The sequence below is a fragment of the Diadema antillarum genome, unplaced genomic scaffold (genome assembly GCF_040938485.1).
Source record: "Diadema antillarum isolate AM-2024a unplaced genomic scaffold, OU_Dant_1.0 seq00000946_RagTag, whole genome shotgun sequence".
Taxonomy (NCBI): Eukaryota; Metazoa; Echinodermata; class Echinoidea; order Diadematoida; family Diadematidae; genus Diadema; species Diadema antillarum.
In genome coordinates, this window is record NW_027271795.1 from 1,361,676 (window position 1) to 1,382,567 (window position 20,892).

Sequence of the window (20,892 nt, forward strand, 5' to 3'; positions counted from 1 at the left end):
TCTACATGGAACTACTCTATTTTATGACAAAACCTAAATTAAAATGAATACCGGGTGATGACAATTGTAATAACACGGTGTGTCAGCCATCATTAGTTTTTACTCTATTTTCCATCCAACGCGCGCGCACACACACACACACACACACAAATCATGTTAAAATATCCAACACAAGTATCTCCGCTGCCCTGGAGCTAGATATGATGGGACAAAGTGATAGCAATGACGACAACACCCTTTATTATACTTAGGACCTACGTCATGAATAAGAGGAATGTTGATTTGTCCGATGTAACTTCATGTTATATATCTCGACAATCACTTTTAGTGATGGTATCTACACACTTAAAGACTCTACAAGGACTGTGTGTGTGTGTGTGTGTGTGTGTGTGACTTTCTTTCCTAGTAACCTACTTTGATGATTTATGACATGTCATAATGTAGGGCCTATTGTATTTTGTTGTTTTCTTAAGGACTGAAAGCGAGTTGATTAAAAAAAATACTTTGAGAAAAGCAATCACATCATTTTCGCTTCTCAGTACAACTGTAAAGATTCGTCAACCTTCCGTCACGAAAATAGGAAACGGTCCGAGGTAAAACGTATTTTAGTTTTTCGACCATGCTTGCACTGGTGGATTTTTCCGCATCCTGACTTAATTAGACCCAAGGACCCGTGACTGTAACGGCGATGGAATTTCCGTTTCCATAATTCAAAATGAATCATTAGAGAAATGAGAAAGGTAATTTGATTCGGAAAATCAGAAGACGTAATGGAAGCCATCACTTCGACGCCACGATTTGACACTGCTATCTACTGTAAGGTGACGTCACGAGTGCAGCATTCTCACTTGGCTGACACACACAACACACACACGCTTCGTCATACAAGGTGTGCATACACTAGTACTCGTTCAGCGTTCCACTGAACTGGCGATGCGCATGCAGCCACCTGCTAAATGTGTAGTGAATGCGCTGCTCCAATATGAAGCCTGTGTAGGCTGCTGCTGTGTGAGCTGTTAACATGGTGGAACGCGTTGCACACTATACAGAGTAGCGATCCCATCTTCGCACCGGGTCTGTTTAATAATCCCGTTTGTCTTGCAACGCCTCGAACCTGGCCATCATACGATTTCCAGCGTGAGGTTTTCACCTTGAGATCGACACCACAATTCGTGTTGTAGGAGCATTATATTGCAGAAAGACAGCACCGTTAGGGAACTGATGAGATGAAACTCGGATAAGTTGGGGGCAGAAATGAACTCAGAGCCACATCGGCAGTCAAGGCCGGTGATCAGCGCTGTTTCCTAGCAAGCCTCTCGCTATCGCATCGGTCTGACCTCCCTGACAGAGAGATACAGCCATGTCGCTGCTGTGTGTTTGCGGTATGTATCCTATCCGAGTTGTAGCTAACCGTAGATCTTGTACGGTACATTGCTTTCCCACAACTTCTGCCGAGTTAAAACGGGAGATGTGGTCATTTGTATGAGGGTGATCAAATATTGAATGAATGGATTGGTATACCAATGGATAGAAATTGCTTGTCAAATCCATGACATAGAAAACAACTAGGCCTAGTCAGATAGTCTCTTCTTATACTAATAGATTGACCCTGCAAAATGTGTCTGACTGTCCGTACATAAGAAGTTCAGTCCTGCCAACTGCATTGGTTTTGAGTGTCTGCAAAATACTGTAAGGGTTTCTACATCTAAGTGGAAAGTGTGTGTGTGTCATACCTAGGATATGGGCTATACAAAATTTAAAACATACAAGTAAGATAGCAAGAAAATGATAAAAGTAAATTTACAACAATAGGTCTTACACGTGCACTTCTTTTGAATGGAGCAAGTTGAATACAATTGCTAGTCTCTGGATACTTAGTAGATTTTATATTGTATTGTGGAGATTTTAATATAGTGCAGTAGGAGAGAGTCAGGCAGTGTCCAAATGCCTGTTCATGGTAGATAACTGACATTTGATCCTGTAGTTCCCTGAATAATTATGTAGTAACCAACTAGTAAGCATAATACTGATAGTACAAATATGTTAGACAGTGATGTGTGATCTGCCAATCTTGGCCAGTGCCATGTTTTCATACACTATGTAAGGGGGGGGGGGGGGGGGTCCCACATCCGGGTTTCATGAGCTAACAAGCGAAAAAAACAACCCAAAGTCGGAAAGAGTTCCTTATGTCCCCCCCACTAATTTGCACAAAATAAATAAATTACTATTTTTTTTTACTAATAATAAACAAAATAAAGGTTATGCTAGGGTTATGTCTCAAAAGGAAGTCTTCCCATAAATATGGCATAACCTTTATTTAGTTTATTATTAGTAAAAAAAAGAAGTAATTTATTTATTTTGTGCAAATTAGTGGGGGGGGGGGGGGACATAAGGAACTCTTTCCCCAAAGGCTTCAGCGCAAAAACAAAGGTTTCATTCTATTTTTTTTTCTAGTGCTACTTCTGCTGGGGTAAAAATAAAAGTGTGTGTGTGTGTGTGTGGGGGGGGGGGGTTGTGCAAAGTGGTGACACCCTATGTATTCCTATGTAGACACTACGGGTGCAAAGAAAAAATGGGTGGCCCCGGCTGCCCTGGTTCCGCTGGCCCTGCCAATACTTGTTCAAGAGCAAATCCTTCTTTGTATTACTGAGGAATATAATATCTGTATTGAAACTAGTAATGTACATACTGCACATCTGCATTCATTTAATTTTTCTGAGCACTACAACTCAAAATACAACACAATGTACAATACTTCAAACTTGGCTGTTTGAGATCTTAAGTTGTAATCTGCATTGTGTTTTGCTTAAAATAGAAATCTGCAAAGAATTTAGTATATCCTGGATTTTGTCAAAGTATAATGATATGCATAGTGAGCAAGGTGATTGCATTAAATATGAAAGACATATTTTTTTTTTTTGGTCAGCTTTTGTGTCTTGGTGTGTTTTGTTTCTATAGCCTGCAGCAGTCAATCTACTCATATCATGGTAACCACTTTTTTTTTTTTTTTTTTGCATATTACCTGAATATTATACATGTATACTCTTTTGTGCAGTGAACTTGTTACCCCCAGCAAATGTAGCACAAGTATTCGGCAATGGTGGTGTACCTTAAAGTTTTAGGGAGACTTTTTGATAAAAAAAATGCTTTACCATAATTTGAACAAGCAAGTCGGATAGGCTTTCAGGTGCAGTCTTTGAATAGGATGTCTGGTTGATTTGGACTCTCGCTCATTTCCCTTGTTGTATGCATAAGACAGTGGATATCATCAACATTAAAAGAGAGTGAAAAGTCCTCCATTTTCAGAGCACTGACTGAGAGAATATAAGATACTAATTTGAAATCCAGTATGGCATGATGCCATGCAGACACTGAAGGAACAAGCCACCATGGCTGGTACTCACAAGTTCTATTTGTACCAAGGCTGAATTACATTTGTAGCTGTGGTCCTCAATCTGCACTTGGACATAATGTATGCTGAGTGTTTTTGTTTCCTATTGTTTCAGCATAAATACAACAATACAGAATCAGATCACCTGGCATCCTGTAGTAGAATGGTGCAAATACAAAGTCTGTAGCTCTGAAGCCTTCTATGAATGTACAAAGGATGTGCACTTTGATACAGTCTACTTCACTGGCAATTCCACACCTTTACTTAACATGAAAAATGTTTGTGGAACATACATTCAGAATGATGTATAACACATGTTTGACTTTTCTATCATAAGAGTACCAGATTCCTGCTCAAACCCATGATCAGAACCATTTGATTCATTGTTTTGGTCATAACAAATTGGAATTGAAGAAGAACAGTTCTAACTTCAAAATGTCCGAAGGACAACATTCTTCAAGTTTTAGTTTCCAGTTTGAAGTACATGTATACTGCACAACCACAGCTGCCAGTAGACAGAGTTACTACCTGTTGTTAGCTCATAAGATATACTCCATGATGCAGCTGTAAAGAGAATCATATGATAGGCAAATGCAGTGTACAACATGGTAACATTTGTATAGCTTTATTGTTTACAGATGGTATGGCATCCAAGTGTAGGAAAATCCACATCCGGTCACGTACCATTTTATCTTACATGTACAATGTAGTTACAAGGCACTGTTGTATAGAATTTTGTCAGTGAAATTTGATTAATCATGAATAATAACTTATCCGTTCCCATGTTTGAGTGTATGTATCATACTGTAAAGATTTTAGAAGTGGGACAACTTGTTTACGATACAATGCAATACAATACAACAGAGTACAGTACACTTAATGTTTTGTATGCTCTTCCCACAAGAATCGGATCACAACTAGTTTACAAAGTTACAGAAATGGAAAATATATAAACACAATTCAGAATAATAAATGAAACATTTTTTTTGCAGCATTACAAAATACATTGTATGCATACACATGAACTGTTTTGTACTGTACATCAATGCATTCCTTTTTAAAATCTAACAAACAACAGCTAACCTTGAATTCTAGATATTTAAGGAAATGGCTGTTTTGCAGACTACTGTAATTACGTGTAACAATTTTCCAGGAAAACACAACTAAGCTACAAGCGACATGATAGACCCTACTAAACATCAAGTTCTTAAAGGTATCTCCATTGCCAGATGGCTTGAGAGCTGCAAAGAGAAAGAGAGAGCGTGGAAGAGAGAGATAATGAATTAAGCAGTGCTCTTCTGCTCTAGATCTTTCAGATCATGTATCTGTGATATTGACAAATTTGATAACAAAGCTTGTTGGGATAGAAAGGCTGCGGACTATTAATACTTGGTTTTTACCATGAAATTGAGTGGATTTTTAAAAAGAGGTCAAATTTCAATGGCAGATCAGATGCAAATCTAGGTCATTTATATGTTGATGTCATTAAATTTACAAAGTATAATCAATGCAAAAGCTCATCAAAGCATTCGTCAATGTCAGATCATGTACAGGATACTCATAGGCTGATATTGCATTATGCTCTATATACCGGTAAATGGTAAGCTGATTTGTTGTACAAAATTTCAGGCCCAAGGAACAAGTTGTGTATCAATTGCTTTGACCAAATATTGTACCGGAAAATACAAATGAGATGAATGGGCCTTGACTGCTGTAAGCAATAAAAGATTAATTTTGATATGGAGCCGAAGGACCCAAGGTAATATGAATGAGGCAGTGACATTTTGCTTTAGAATGACATATCTGCATTATTAGCCTATCTTTCTTTGTAGGATTGCATGGAAATTACCTGTACATAAATGGGATTCTCATTTTAATCATCGGAAGTGGTACGGTGTTTTGTCAAGAAATGAGGTGAATATCTGGTGTTTGTTTGTTGTTGGTTTTTTTACAAGGTAAACCAAACCTGCCTCAAAAGACTTTCATTTTCGAATACATTCTAAATGGTTTTATGAAATACATTTTAAATTGATATCTAAATTTAAATGCATCTATAGGTAATAATTTGTCAGTATGGGCATGAAAATATATGGTGGCTTTCTGTGTAATGGGGTTCTAGGGTCAATAACGGAAAAAATGAATACTGCTACTATGACCCGTCAAAATGTTTTGCTACGCAGATCACACACATTATACCTGAGGAAAAAAGAAAGAATGAAATAGCCAAAATTAAGGAATTCTATGTTGTCTTTTAAAGTCAAAAGTCTGATATCTTAATATCTTCCAATAGAAATTTCAGAGTCAAAAACTATTTTGAAATTGAAACTTCTGTTGTTGTGTTTTGAATTGACTCATTGTGAATCTACTGTTATCTCAGCTCTCATACTGTATCTCATGCAAGTTGCTTTAACAGAATGGGACTACCAGGTATGCAACAGTGTACATCATCAGGAAGTTGTAAGACTAGAGTCTGGAAAATGTTTTTAAAAAAAAAGCCAATTTAAAAAAAAAAAAAATGTTTACTAGCCATACCATGGGGTACCTACATTTAAGTTTGTTGTCACTGCATTTTAGCTCTGAAGTTGCAAAAATCAAATTTATTATTTGTCTGTGTGTGCGTGTGTGTGTGTGTGTGTGTGTGTGTGTGTGTGTGTGTGTGTGTGGATTCCAAAAGAATGTGTAATTGAAATGATAAACAAACACACTTTAGGAATAACATGTAATGTCACCAAAAACTGAATATTCTTAATATGTTTTGTGATTCTTTAAAAAAAAAAAATAATGCCGGAATCATAGCCAGGTATTTTGATTTTAGACTCTCTGATGCACAACAACCTTACTGCGTACCTTGCATCTTCCTTGTGTAAGATTTACATTTTACAGGAAAACCGTACATTAGTGGGAGAAAGTACGGGGTCAGGGTGAGGGAGAGAAAAGTCGAGCTATGGAAAGTATTAAAGCATAACAATTGTAAAATCACACACATTCTGTTGTATCTATTGAAAGGAGTACGGTTCATTTCTTATCAAATACAATTTGTATTGTATGTATTGGTGTCAAGTAAATCATATGAACAAGCTGTATTTTGTACCTCATCACAGCAGCCATTTGAAACTGTTTGAAATATTTTGAGACGGTTGAATTATAGTTCACCCCCCCCCCCCCCCCACTTTTTTAAAAAAAAGTTTTAATAAGTGATGGTGGTTTGCAAATATAACTATTTCATTCACTTTTTGGAAAGGGAACTAAAGTATGATGTATGCCAAAGAGTTTTACACATCAATAAAATGTGTCGCTCTGTATTTAATGATGACCCATCCGTAGGTTTGCCATATTTCTTTTTCTCATGTGATATGAGAAATGAGGATGTGCCGCATATTGATGACATGAATATGAATGAATAGTTTGCCCAAATCTTGCTGCAGTCTATTCATAGCGTGGGTTGTGTGTGACAGGCAATTTGTGCAGGTGAAATATTGATTGGACTGGAAGGAGATGAGAATTGAATGGGCTGCATTGTCGCCGTGGGCTCAATATATTACATGTGGGTAGCGCATTGCTCTTTCCTTCGAAAATATGCCGGCTCTGAATTGATGATCAAAGTGACTGAATGATGTTTACCTTCAGATTTGAATACAAATGAGAAGCAGGCAAGAATGTCTCATGTGCCAGTGCAGGGATGGTTATGCGTTGATTGGCATATAACGTGTTGTCATTGGCACGTGGTTGATATTGAATGTATGATTGCGAGTGGAGATTGATCATGAACGCCCCATGTCCTTGACTCGGGATCACTTTGGCGCTGGGTCCCAAGCTGCTACAACATGTCTCATGTATTGCAGGCCATTAGTAACTTGTGGAGTACTCTGAAACCTGGTTGTGTTGCTTCCAAAAAGGGAGAGATTACCTTGCTTGTAACTGGTGAGTCTTGTCTAAATATTTTTTGCGCTTTATGTACAGATTAACTACATATCACAGGTTATGAGTGTTTGCACATCTTCAGCAAATTTCTTTTATTTTACTACAGATCTATGAATAAAGTACTGTAGTATTAAGAATTTAGACTGATTGTTTTACATTGTATGTGTAATGTAATATCTAAACCGTATACAGTATATAATCACTTTGGAAAATTGTTAAATATTAGAATTCATTTTTACTTGAAATGTCTTGAAGTACAATTTAATCCTTTGCAGTATGGTAATTCCCATGGAGTTAAACTTTCTAGATCCTGTGGTAGCTAACCAGGTGACTTTCTAGTAGCCTGTGTAGCTATTATGCCTGTACACTAAACAGTCAGAAGTAAATAAAATGTTCAAGCTATAAAGTACAAAAGATTGGACAGATGTTTTGTGCAAGCTGTCCAGAACACTTCGTCTAATGTGCAGAGTACACACATAATGTATTCCCCAGTGGCCTCTTGACACACCTCTATGCATTCAACATTTTGGCCTCTGAGAGGATGCTGCATTATTTGTAGTCAAAAATTGCATGAACCAGGGCATGGTAGACAGAATGCATTGATACAAAGGTGTGTTTGTGTCCATTTCTGGATATGATATGGTGTGTCACTGAATACATGATACAGTGTGCAGTGTGCAAAATGATAATCACAGTGTAGAATGATGTAGGCAGTAATGCAGACTAATTGTTTGGAGAAGAGAGAGGATGGATTAGCATGGCAGTGTCACTCGACAGTAGTCGTTGGTTGGCTTCTTGGAGCGCTGGATGGATCTGCAATAACACAGTGATGTACATGTACTGTACCAACTGTGTACAGGACATCCTTGCCCAATCCCTTGTACATGTATATATATAGATATTCTTTGAGTTCTGATAGACTTAAGCACACCCATGTGTCTTGCTTCCAGAGGCTCTTTCTGAGCAATATGCCCATTAATTAGTGGCATTGTTCGGATATTGAACGGCCGTGCCTGGTCACGCAAGAAACCTGCCCTGTTCAAAGTGCGCCCGCCATGTTCCCCAATAATTACATTTTATTGATCACGCTGGCCATGCGTATAATTGAATTGGCTCAATGTAATGAAGTAAACATTGATAGCATAGGTGGGGGCCAATAGTGCATTCATATATTTATGGCACAAAGGGCTCCTGCATTCCAGCTTGTATGACAAAATTACATTTTCTTGCAAAAGTGAAATTTGACTGCTAACAGATGCATCTTTACAATGTATGTGTCCACTACACTGTGTGTTTGTGCGTGTGTGTGTGTGCATGCATGTGTAAGTTAGTTTCGATTCAGTGGTATACTGTTTGAAAGAAAATCATTAACCTAGGACTTCATTTTACCTGAAGTTCTAATGTGGTTTTTGAAGTTTGATTAATATGCATTTTCGTCTAACATGATCTGTGGACTTAATTACTCTTTGATTTGAAGTGAAAATTGAAAAAAGAAAGAAAAAGAAATGTTTCGTCGCAATTCTAAGGAATTATTTTTCTCATACATTAATTTATATTGATACAACTGAGGAAAATCTGGTCGTGGGAACACAAATTTAGTTATCATCCACACTGTTCAATTTTGTTGACTAGATGCACAATGTAAATGCACATGCGTAATATCATAACAAGTAATTTACCCGGTATTGAATGCATATTAGATCGTAATGAAAAATATTCACAAAATTTACCTTTTGAGGACAAAATGCATCTTAGCATCAGAGCAATTTACCAAGAGAAGTTCTGCAAAATCTCGGAATGAGTGTGAGAGGAGTGTAATTAATGAGACATGTAGCTCATGATGTACTCTGTTGTTTGACCGTTATTCCCACAAACACTCATTATAATGCACTTAGAAAATAAAGTTCAATGGGTTCTGTTTGCCCTTTGTGTGGAAAAATATCAAACAACATATTAACTTGAGATCATAGTTTTCCTTCCATTCATGAAAAATACACAATGTACTATGGGTATATATCTGAGCTGCCATAGTTTTCAAAATATACACAATTTTCTCCTTTGTTTTCACTTGCCACTGGCTATTCTCTTTCTTTCTTTCTTTTTTGGTCATCCCCTCTTTGTAGTTTTTATTTTGTCACCCCTGAAGATGGATTGAAGTAAGCCTTCTTGCAATCCCGCTTCTTGACGATAACACTAACAGACTCTGCATAATACATGGCGATATATTGCAGGGCTTTTGGACATTCAAATATTTACTTAGTGTAGACTTTGCTGATTGCGATGCATCTTAAAGCAGGTGCACTTTGTGATGTCTGCTATAATGCTGTGCTTTCTGGATCCTCCTACTTTGTTTTAACAGAAGAGCAGTGAAACTTCAATGAGTCAGTCCAGTGGTTGTTTGGAGGAAAGGATGAATATTGTCGGAAAGTAGAATTTGCATGCTTTTTAAGTCCCATTTGCAGTAACACTACATTAGTCTGTAATGCAGAAGTTGACTTTTAGAGGCTTAGAGGTACAATGGTAGCCACGTAATGTACAAGTCTTCTTAACGAAAAGACAGAGGATCTACATAAGAACAGCATAACTGATTGTGCAAACCTGATGGGTCTTATGCAGATCAGGCAGAAGAGATTGCAAAGTATCATAAAACAAACAAACATTTTAACTTTGATTTTACTCTGAGAATACATTAAGCTGTAGAAGGGGTCACATTCACTTAACATATTGTTTTACATTAGATGTAGTCATTGAAGTAAATTGATCCTCATATTTAAGTTACCAGTTGCCTGTGTGCATATAATGAAATTATTCTAAGAGTAAATTTTCATTGCTAGGAGTTACAGTCAAAGTGAGGCCATTTTTTTTTTTTTTATCAAGCAATGAGGGTACTTTCTATTACAGTATATGCTCCTTTCTTTCCTCTTGTTTGCGGACGATTCAAGTATTTTTTTGACGCACAAAAATCCTACTGAGTTACTTGATATGCTTAACTCTGAGTTGAATCCCGTCAATGATTGGATTCAAAGTAACAAACTATCTCTAAATCTAAACAAAACTAATTTTATGGTGTTTAGTAATACAATCACTTGTTTACCTGGCTCAATTTCAATCACAGGAGTAAACTTACAACAGACAAATTCAGTTAAATTTCTTGGTCTTTTAATTGATTGTAAATTATCTTGGCAAGAACAAACAAATCATTTATGTAAGTTATTATCAAGAAATTTGGGTGTTATGCAGAAGCTTAACTCTTAACGTGCCATGGTCGCCGAACGGCGACCTTAGTCCTGACGTGCCATGGTCGCCGATCGGCGACTAAGAAGAGCGAGAAAAGCATTGGTCATTTAAGTTCTTGTGGTACCGTAATGCGTTACACCAAGAAACTGTCACTGATATGTGCTGGTAGCTGATTAGCATAGCCATCGTTTACACTAAAAATATGAGCATGCTTACATTGGAAAATTTTGAGTAAATACATGATTTTTCAGCTAGATGTATTTTTTTTCGCGTCGGGAAAATCCGCAGCGAGCGCACCCTCTGCGAGATGTGTATGGATCAAAAGTCTCATTGGTAAACCACGCGTGTGTATGCTATTGAATCTGCGTGTATTGTCTATGCGGTTCCACTCACATTGTTCCGCTTGGACGCTGTCCTGCGGGAAGCTGCTTTGATTTTGTCCCTCAAAGAGGGTCAGCTTAGGTTCGTTGGTCAAGTCTTTCATCCTTTTGTTTTGGTGAACGTCACTAATCGTCCCCACGCTAGCCTAGGAATTGCGAGGGGACAAAGGCCTGCCGATTTCAATAGAGTACCCCGCCCGCAGTCTGCTTAGACAAAAGGAGGATTAGTAGGTTCTTCCTTCTTAAGTGGACAAAAGACACTCTTGAAGGGCCCGGGACAATTACTTTAGTTTCAAATACAGGATCTGGGACTAAAGGACTCAGATTTGGGAATGAATTTCTGAATCGGAAAGAGAAATTGCTAAGACAAAATAAACTGCCAGTATCTTAAAAAATCATACAATTCTAGAAGGCAATTTTGTAATCATTTGAAAGAGGAGATGTTGCTCTAAAACTTTCTCACAGAGTCAAGGGAGCGTTCTATTGAAGAAAAAACACGGCTGACTCTTTTTTTTCCCATACTACACAAAAATATGTAATAATTTTTTGATGTATCAATTATTTCTGCAATATTTCGTGATCAGGTAGATATTATGGCAAACTGACAACACGACGCGAAAGTACAAACATTTCTTGATACATGTTGTGTAGACCTCAATTCAAAACAGTGAATAGATTCAGAGATATGGCGGTTTTAAATTTCATTGTCAGTCCAGTTTTGAAACGTTCTGGCGTTAAGTAAAAACCTCTGGCACGTTAGGGGTTTTGGGCCTGGCACATTAAGAGTTAAGCATGTTTTCCCCACATATATATTACGTACCTTATATTCGACTTTGTTATTGCCGTATCTTCATTATAGCATACTGGCCTGGGGGAATTGTTCCAAAATACGCCTGGAGTCTATCTTTAGAAGACAAAAGCGAGCTGTAAGGATTATCAATTGTACCAATTATTTAGCACCGACAAGCCCTCTGTTCAAAAGTAATAACCTCTTAAAGATTTTTGATATATATTCTTACTCCCTTGGGATATTTATGTACCAGTTAACTAAAGACGAATTACCTTATGCTTTCACTCCCATGTTTGTAAAAAATAAAGTTATACATTCCTACCCTACAAGACAGGAAAATTCATTTCACTTTTCTCCCGTGAGAACTGCATTTGCTCTTAAAACAATAGTACATACAGGTCCAACATTCTGGAATAGCCTTGACTCCGACATTATTGAATCGTTGTCATTGAACTGTTTTAAACGTAAACTAAAAAAATCCCTTGTGCAGGCTTATATCTAATAATACAACATGCAATTTTATTTGAACTCCCTCTTCTTTATCAGATTCGTTGTTTATCATATGTATTCCATGGTTGCCTTTTGTTTGTTTTTTACTGAGTCATTTATGTCAAGGCTATTCCTGAATTAATGAATCATTATGTATCATGTGCGTTTTTGCGCATTCTTACAGTTACGTAACTGTGTTGCTCGGGTGACAAGGAGTCTTGTTAACGCGTTACAGGTGGCTACTTTGTATTTCGCTATGCTTTCGTATATTTTATTCCTTTCCTTTGCTCTTTTTGCTCTCTTTTCTTTTACATCCCTTTCCTTCCTTTCATAGTTTTCGTTTCTAGGTTGTTTAAGAAGACCAACACTTTCATATATACAGGGACCTATACATTACAAGCTTTGCTTTTTAGTAGGTCCCCACATTTCATGTTTGTTAAATTGTCTTCTCTTGTATTTTTTGTAATTTACGACGCTATGTTCAATCTTACGTTCAATCGATCGTATCATGTTTGATGTTTTGAAATGTGGAACAATAAAATCAATCAATCAATCAATCAATATGCACATTGCAGCTTTTATCCTGGACCCTGTATGTATCGATCCCCACATCCAATGAATGTTTAAAGTTTAAAAGTATACTGTATAGAAAAGTATAAGGGAAAAAAGTGATCTTTCAATGCCATAAGCATGCAGTTGGAGCCTAAGTTGACATTTCATCTCTGTAGTACTTACATATAGGGTGAAACTGATGACCATGTCTCCTTTTGGACAAAATAACACTTTTGGACAAACTGAATTGCTGGCAGTTCTGGGCCCTGTTGCATAAAACCCTTACCGCTAGACTAACCGCTCCTTTCTAGCGGTAAGTCTTCAAATTAGCGGTAAATTTTATAATCCTTGATGCTGATTGGCTGTGACGCCTAATTTTGACGGTACTTACCATTGAAATTCAACGGTAAGTTTTATGCAACGGGCCCCTGGTCATTGTATTCCAGCTAAATTTTATTGTACATACGTACATACAGCTAGAGTCTTACAGTAAAATTTGTATACAATGAGAATGAGCGCTGTGCTTGCCTTGTGTCACTACAACCATGCAATGTCTAGCTATGGAAGCAGACCAGAACATGACTGTAGATGGCATTGAAAATCATCTCTGAAAAACATATCAAATAACACGCAGTAGAGATCAAGGGCATTATCTATAAATAAAAGTTGCTGCGAGACTGCTATCTTCATGCTAGTTTTGACAATACAGCATTTGGAGCTGAATTGTATGTGTGTGGTTAAATATGAGATATGTTTACCTTTTGTAGTTCCTGGTCTAGAACAAAATTTGTAGTGCATGGTTAGGTACCACTCGAAGTCTTAAAGGGGTCATCAGAGTCTACACTTATCCCATTGATTCTGAGAAATTGTAATTCTGCATCTGAGGTAAAAAACAAAACAAAAAACAAAACAAAACATGGCACACATCGTTCCGGTTAGCTGTGGGTTCAATTCCCTAGGAGGAAAGCCTTTCCTCCAGTCTTGATGGATATAGACAAAAAAGACAGGAGTATATTATTCACATGAGGCCATCTCTAGGGAAGTCTGGACCTTAATTCTGTTATGTTTAGTTAGACCCTGTTATCAATGACTTACAACTGGATCCTGATCAAATGCTATGAACAAATTTAGATTTTATCTTCTCCATACAGTCTGTGCCCCCGCTGTCCCAAACCCATTCTAGAGCTTAAAATAGCCACCGTGGATTTTGGTAGTGTAGCAAGACCATGTCTGCTCTAAAACAGCACAGCTGTGTGATAGAACAATAGGCCATTTGATATTCATGTGCTATGTGGCTTTCATGGCAACTAGTGAAAATAAGCCCGTCTAATGATTTTGACACCTCGCCCAGTCGTCGGCTTCACACATCGTGTGACAACGTTTGTTGAAGCCGACTGTCTTTTGTACGCTCGATTCCAGTGGACTCAAGCCTGCTACTAGAGCACATCTGTGGTCTGGCTGGAATTATCCCACAATTGATATTGCGTGAGACACTTCTCATTAGCATATATGGCTGCTAGCGCAAAGGTTGTGTGTCACTGTCTATCTATAGTGGTTGTGTCACGTTTCTTTTAATAGGGACATCACACCATTTGAAAATAGCTTCCAAGAAAGAAAAATTGCTACATCATACACCTGAGTGATGCTTTACTTTAATACATGTATCTGTTGAGAGAATGTGACCCTGTTCGTTTTGACATTATGTAAGTTAATGAGGTGGCAGTGCAGTGGATTTGTGGATATATGTATCACTGTTTGATCTTATGTACTATGTACACTCTGAAAGAATTACGCCTCACGCGCATTTTATACATAGATACCGAGACATTTACTTATGATAGGATGTTGATGGGGACTTGATAACACTCTTTACAGTGTAGCATCTGCTATGCAGAGTTTGATGTTTGATGTACCGGTAGTTGTTTTTGTTTTTTAAGTAACTATTAAGTAACTTTTAAGTAACTATTCTGTTCTTGCAAATGGCATAATTTTAGGGAAATTCTAAACTTGATTTCTGTTCATATGGAGTACAGTACAAATATAGCTGTGTGGGAGAGGTACATTTTGTCTGCCAGTCCTGATTCTTGGGGTTGTGTGGGCTTGTAGATTCAGAGTGGTAATTGATATTTGACTCCATAGCCCTGCCAATTTATGTTATACATGTATGGTAACCAGTAATGCATCTGTGGGGGAAAGATAATAATTAAACTTAAGATAATAAGAAACTTAATAAAAAATATAAGATATAAATATAATAAAAAACTTAAGATAATAATTAAAATTTGCCGTGAGAGAAGGGTGAGGTTTTATGTAATCTGGGTCTGAAAACAGAGGAAATTAGCAAAATTTTACCCCATCGCTATAAAAGCAGGAGCAGAGGATATGTGGGTGCATGGCAGGGGAGGGGGAGGGGGTTGTTATAATAAACCCCAATTACAATTATATGCATACTCAGATACCCTAAGCAATGTACAACTATATGAAACGCTGTACCATGATGCTATTGATATATATTGGAGCATATACCCTAAGCAATGTACATGTATATAAAACCTGTACCATAATGCCAATATGTTGGGGCATGATGTATGCAAATTCAACTTCAGTACAGAATTGTCAATTTGTATAGAATGCAAATCACAGTATGCTGCATTATATCATGTCTTGCTAGAGGTGTCATGTTAAATGCATGCACACAAGGTATTTTTTGTGTGGTGCAAATGTAATTAACTCTTTTTATGTCAACTACAGAGTGTAGTTGGTTGAGTAGAAGGTGTACATTAACTCCATAGATTCTTCACAGACTTATATCCCTTTCTGGCTCAAAGTTGACAATATACTAGTACAATGAAAATGAATGAATCAAAATCTGGTTAATGTGACTATAATTCTCTTGGGTTAACATGTTAATGTTGATACTTCATTGATACAAGTGTTGTATATGCTATCCCACCGGAATGAAACAACCAAATAATTTGAAACTGTAATTGGGTGAATGAATGATTAAATGAATTGATGAATGAATGGATGATACACTTAATGTTTATCAAATTTTACAATATGCTACATTGTATCTATTATTTGTGTACATCTGTAATGGAACAGTAACTTTTCATATTCTGCGTGTGATACATTACACATGGCTCCATTGATTACTAGTTTCAAGTCAGACATTGTACAAGAGCGTAAAAAAAAAATGATTAAAAAAAAAAAAACACTGTTTATTTTGAAAGATACACTGTAACACACTGCATTGTAGGTCTTCATCCATTTCCAAGAGTCATTAAGTTGAATAATTAATTATATTTGAGATTTTATATAATAAAGACCAATATATTACATGCATTATTGGTCCTTTCTGGACTCACAGAAGTGAAAAATGCGTGTGCTGATAAAAAAGAGAGTATGATAATCACAAACAGAAAAGCAAGAAATTTCGTAACTTTGCAGGGCAATCAAGGGATTTGGTAGAAGAGGCTAGAGCAGACAGTATTACTGATGTTTGGAAGGTGTATGACCATGTGGACCATAGATGACCACAGCTTGAGTGCAATGCAAACTGCATGTCATTGTTCCCTGAGTTGTGTGTCAGTAATAGCAACGTGATAATTATGCGTGATTGATTGGAGTGCTGGTAAGTGATCTATGTGGTATATGTGTCTCTGACAGTTGTGATATTGGGTTTGTTTGAGTGGGGCCGCAGAATGGTTGCATCTTACAAAAATAATAAGAATGTACATTTGTAGAAGAAGAAGAATGAGCATTTTAAGCGTTTGTTTTAAGTTTTAAGTTGCAGCATAGTTCCCTTTTAAAATGAATATCAAGCAGATGTTAGAAATGAATCCTAAGAGATGTAAAAAAAAAAGGAAGAAAAGATAGGAGTGAAATTTATAGCCACTGGAATGCAAAATATGTGATGGAATATTTCAAAAAGAAATTAGCAGATTCTACCAACTAGAGTACTTACACTGAGGCAGCTATGCTGAGTTATGGCTTGATTTGTAGATGTTCAAGTTTTTGGAATAAGCATTCAGAAGTATAAAAGTATCACAAATTAACATTACATATGTGGTGGGTATGCTATGAGCTTTACACATAACTTTGTTGCTTCACAGCGATGACATCTTTGCACACTTCGTGATATACATATTGCACAGGATTCGTCTGCACAACTAATTGAGAATGGAAAGTGAAAAGAAGTGGTATTTTCGGCATTTGATTAGTCATTAGTCTGTGAGCATTTTCATTTTGGATAAATGTTTAGGGAAAGTTGAATATCATTTCCTATTTTTACCATGTGGTGAATCCAACTTCCTTGCAAATGACCTATAGACTGATGTACAGAGATGCATAAATATATGCCCGACAGAAAACTGGTCCCAAAATTATTCAGTCATGGCTCATGTTTTATTCATAGGCATATATGGATCATATATGTTTTATTCATGACCGTGCATCATATTATGTCAGTGTCAAATTCCATGGCATTCCTGTGTTGAAAAGACACGGAGTGTGGACTGAGTGGGTGACTGGAAAAGGGTGTTGATGCAGCTGCATGTCCTGAAATTATTCTGCCATGTCTGTGCAGTATCATTGATCCAAATATATTGATTGTAGGGGTCATTATGGAAGCAGGACATTGACCTGAACTCTAGGGTCTACAGGGGAAAATGTTTGATGCATTTTTTTTTTCATCTCCAACTTCTGCTCCTGATTTGCAGAGGGGAAAAAAAATCACTCCAGGCACTGAAAAGACCAGTTTACAGACATATCAAAATTGTCGGGATATCTATGTAACAAAAATTGTTCTTGACAACCAGAAGGCTTGCCAGCTAGAGGCTAGTGTGTGCAAACTGGATCGATATCAAGTATTGAAATGCATTGAATATTTACAAGTGAATGGAATGGCCTTATTGTTTAATACCAGTCCATCAAAGAGCGAGAAAAAAAGATCCATTAAGTTGATTACACACGTTGTAGGTGAAATGACCCGTGGAAAATACCTTGCTGAATGAATCAGAAATGTATCTAAATACCAGTATAATAGGCACCGGGCATGCAACATTAACGTACATCACAAATGCCATCTATCTGTATCTCTGCTACCCATGTTTTTGTGAAAAGGAATGTAAGTTAACAAATATATCCCACTCTTTGGTAGAAGAAATATTGCTTTTTCCTCTTCTCCTTCCCCCTTTATCCCCTCATCCCTGTCAATCCATTCCTCCCTGACCTCTCCCTATATCCCTTCTCTCCATGTGTGTCTCCACCTTCCCTCTGTAACTTCTCATCTCCTGGCCACCATTAATTCTCACCCTGTCCCTCCATTCCTCCCATCTCCCATCTCCCATCATTCCTCCCATCTTCCTCCATTCCTTCCATCTCCCTCCATCCCCCTCCATCCCTTCCCTCCCCCTTCCATTCTTTCCTTTTCCTTCCATTCTTCCCATCTCTCTCCATTCTTCCCATCTCTCTCCATTCCTCCCATCTCTCTCCATTCCTCCCATCTCTCTCCATTCCTCCCATCTCTCTCCATTCCTCCCATCTCTCTCCATTCCTCCCATCTCCCTCCATTCCTCCCATCTCCCTCCATTCCTACCCTCTCCTATCATCCTCCAATCTCCCTCTCTTCTTCCCCTTTCTCTCAATTCTTCCCTTCTCCCTTGTTTCCTACAGCTCTGTATGTCCAGCTCCTGCCACAGTTAATCCCTGTGGCAGTGGACAGATGCATGGCTTGCTATAATGGCTGAGTGCACGCACAGCCATCCTCTGCCACTTTCCTCAGAAAATTCAATATTCAGAGCCAGCGCTGCGTAGAGAGATGCGGCGCACACACGTCCGCACGCATCATAACCGATCAATATCGGGCATATTATAATTTACCCATGTAAACGTTATCAGCGGGTTTATTCAGCCGAGCGTGGCAATGATAGAGCTATCACAGGTCTTTTTTTTCTCTTGTTCTTTCTTTTTTTTTACATGTGCATCTGTGTGTGAGAGTGTGTGTGTTTTGAGTGTGCGTGTGTGTCTTCTCCATGATTAGGAGGGCATTACGGCAGTCAAAACACAGCTGGGTCTGGGTCTGCGATCCATAATCCCCATAATGATGGATCATTGTAGGTTCACGTTGCTGAAATTCTGCCATCCAGCCTGGTCGGTGGGATCATTGATCCAGTGTCTCTGGATGGTGGGACATTTGCATACATGTATCACACTTTCACCTCTCAAGTTTCAAGATTAGGGAGGAAGAAAACAAGAAGAGCAAAATGTGGCAAAAATTTGGGTTTCTATCACTTATTCTCAAGTGAAAAAGATGGAATTAGAGAGTAAAAGTAAGCATGTGACAAAATTTTTGACTCTTCAGAGGACTGATGGTAATCAGAATTGAGGTATATATAGTTTAAACAAAAATACAGGCACACACACACATACACACTTGGGATCATGTGCTGGAAATGTCTTACATGAGATACCAAAAAAGAAAACTGTGTAAGACCCTACCTTCAGTAATTAAACAAAAGAAGAAATAATGTTAAAAAGAAACACTAAATGCGGGATACTCCTCATTTTTGCCTTGCTTTGGTCAGTAGCTCATTACATGCTACTTTTTCCCCCTTTCCAGTATAGTTTTGTATTTTTGTTTGTTTATTAGAAATGTCAATATAAACTTCTTGACCAATTCTTTTATCTATGCATGTTGTCATCACACATCTCGTAGGATTCATTCTGTAAAGTGATGGAGAAAGGGAGGGGTTAAAATATCTGTGATGCCCCTTTCTGGTAACTTCACAAAACTGTATATATGTGGCCAGACTTGGACAGAATCCCGCCCCATCATTACAGTACAAACTGTTTGACTGAAGAAGTGTCAACCGATCCACTGGAGAATAGATGCCATCCAATTATCGCAGGATGTACTATTCTGTTATCAGCCAAGGATAAAGGAGGAAAAGTGCTGCTATGTAGCAATTGTGCTAATGCATTTCAGGCAGTCGGGCATGATGGTACATTGGGAGTGGGATGACTTCCACACACATCCTACACTTTTGACTGATTGATTTCAAAATGAGAGAGGGAGAGAGATTTCATTTCAGTGATTTCAGAATATTTGCCTTAATTCTCTTAATCTTCAAATTGTGTTGGTACATGTATGATCCCACAACAGCCTACATGTCACTATCTTTGCATCTTAGTGCTCATAAATCATGTTTGTTTGTTGTTGTTGGTTTTTTTTAGGGGGGTATTGATATGATTGTCGGCTCTAAATGATTTTTCTCTCTTTTTTTCATTTACTGAAAGGAAGGAAAGTTATAAGTTTTGTCATACATTATGTAAGTTGAGATATTGGAATTCAGAGCACATTATCAAACAAACTGGCATGAAATGTAAGCATATTATGTTATAAGCCATGCCCTGAATAAAACGCTGTTTGTATCATGATGGTTGCTTCATTAATGCATCAAGCAAATGTATTATGTAAATTCAATATGTCTTTTCCTTCCCCATTCATGTAATTGCACTTTTGGGACAAGCAAATGAAGATTCAGTTTTTAAAAAAAAAGGTAGGAAAGAAAAAGGGTAGCTGTGGTGAAAAAACTGACGTGAAGCTCACAATTTATCAGATATGTACTGTGCACTTCCATTATAAAGAACACAGATATAATAAAATTCTTGGTGCAATGATGTAAAGATTCAGGCCCAAAAATTATATCTATCTTTATGATATAAAACTCTCCTATTTAGCTATAATAAGATTTCAGTATAACAGAAGAAAACTGCAAGAGTCCCAAGGACTTCTTGATTTAAAACGAGAGTCGCCTGTAGTAAAGACGTGAGAAGTCCTGGCTTAAAGACAGAAAGATGGAAAAAGATGCTTTGACCTCTGTGTTCAACCATCATAATCATCTGTTTTAGAACTGCAATTCCACACCTCTGATCATCTAGCTACATGTACATCAATAGAACTGCCAGTTCACACACCTTTCACATGTGGCTCACTGGCTAGGGCCAATGACTGTCAATCACAAGGCCCATGGTTCAAGTCCCTGGCTGCAATATTCTCATTGCCTAGTCTCCTTCAGGGGAGACGTAAGCTGTTGGTTCAGATGTTTCTTGCTTACATTACAGGCATT

The 20,892-nt window shown here is 37.6% G+C and overlaps 1 protein-coding gene across 6 annotated transcripts in view; it reads left to right on the forward strand.

Moving 5' to 3' along the window:
• Positions 1-935: 935 nt before the first annotated feature.
• The window catches only part of LOC139741709 (protein unc-13 homolog B-like), a 267,252-nt gene continuing 247,295 nt past the window's right edge, over positions 936-20,892 (forward strand). For all 6 annotated transcript variants that reach the window (XM_071652293.1, XM_071652294.1, XM_071652296.1 and 3 more), the window contains exon 1: positions 936-1,382. In XM_071652293.1, the coding sequence (XP_071508394.1) occupies positions 1,361-1,382 (22 nt within the window). In that variant the 5' untranslated portion in view covers positions 936-1,360. The remainder of the gene's footprint in view (positions 1,383-20,892) is intronic.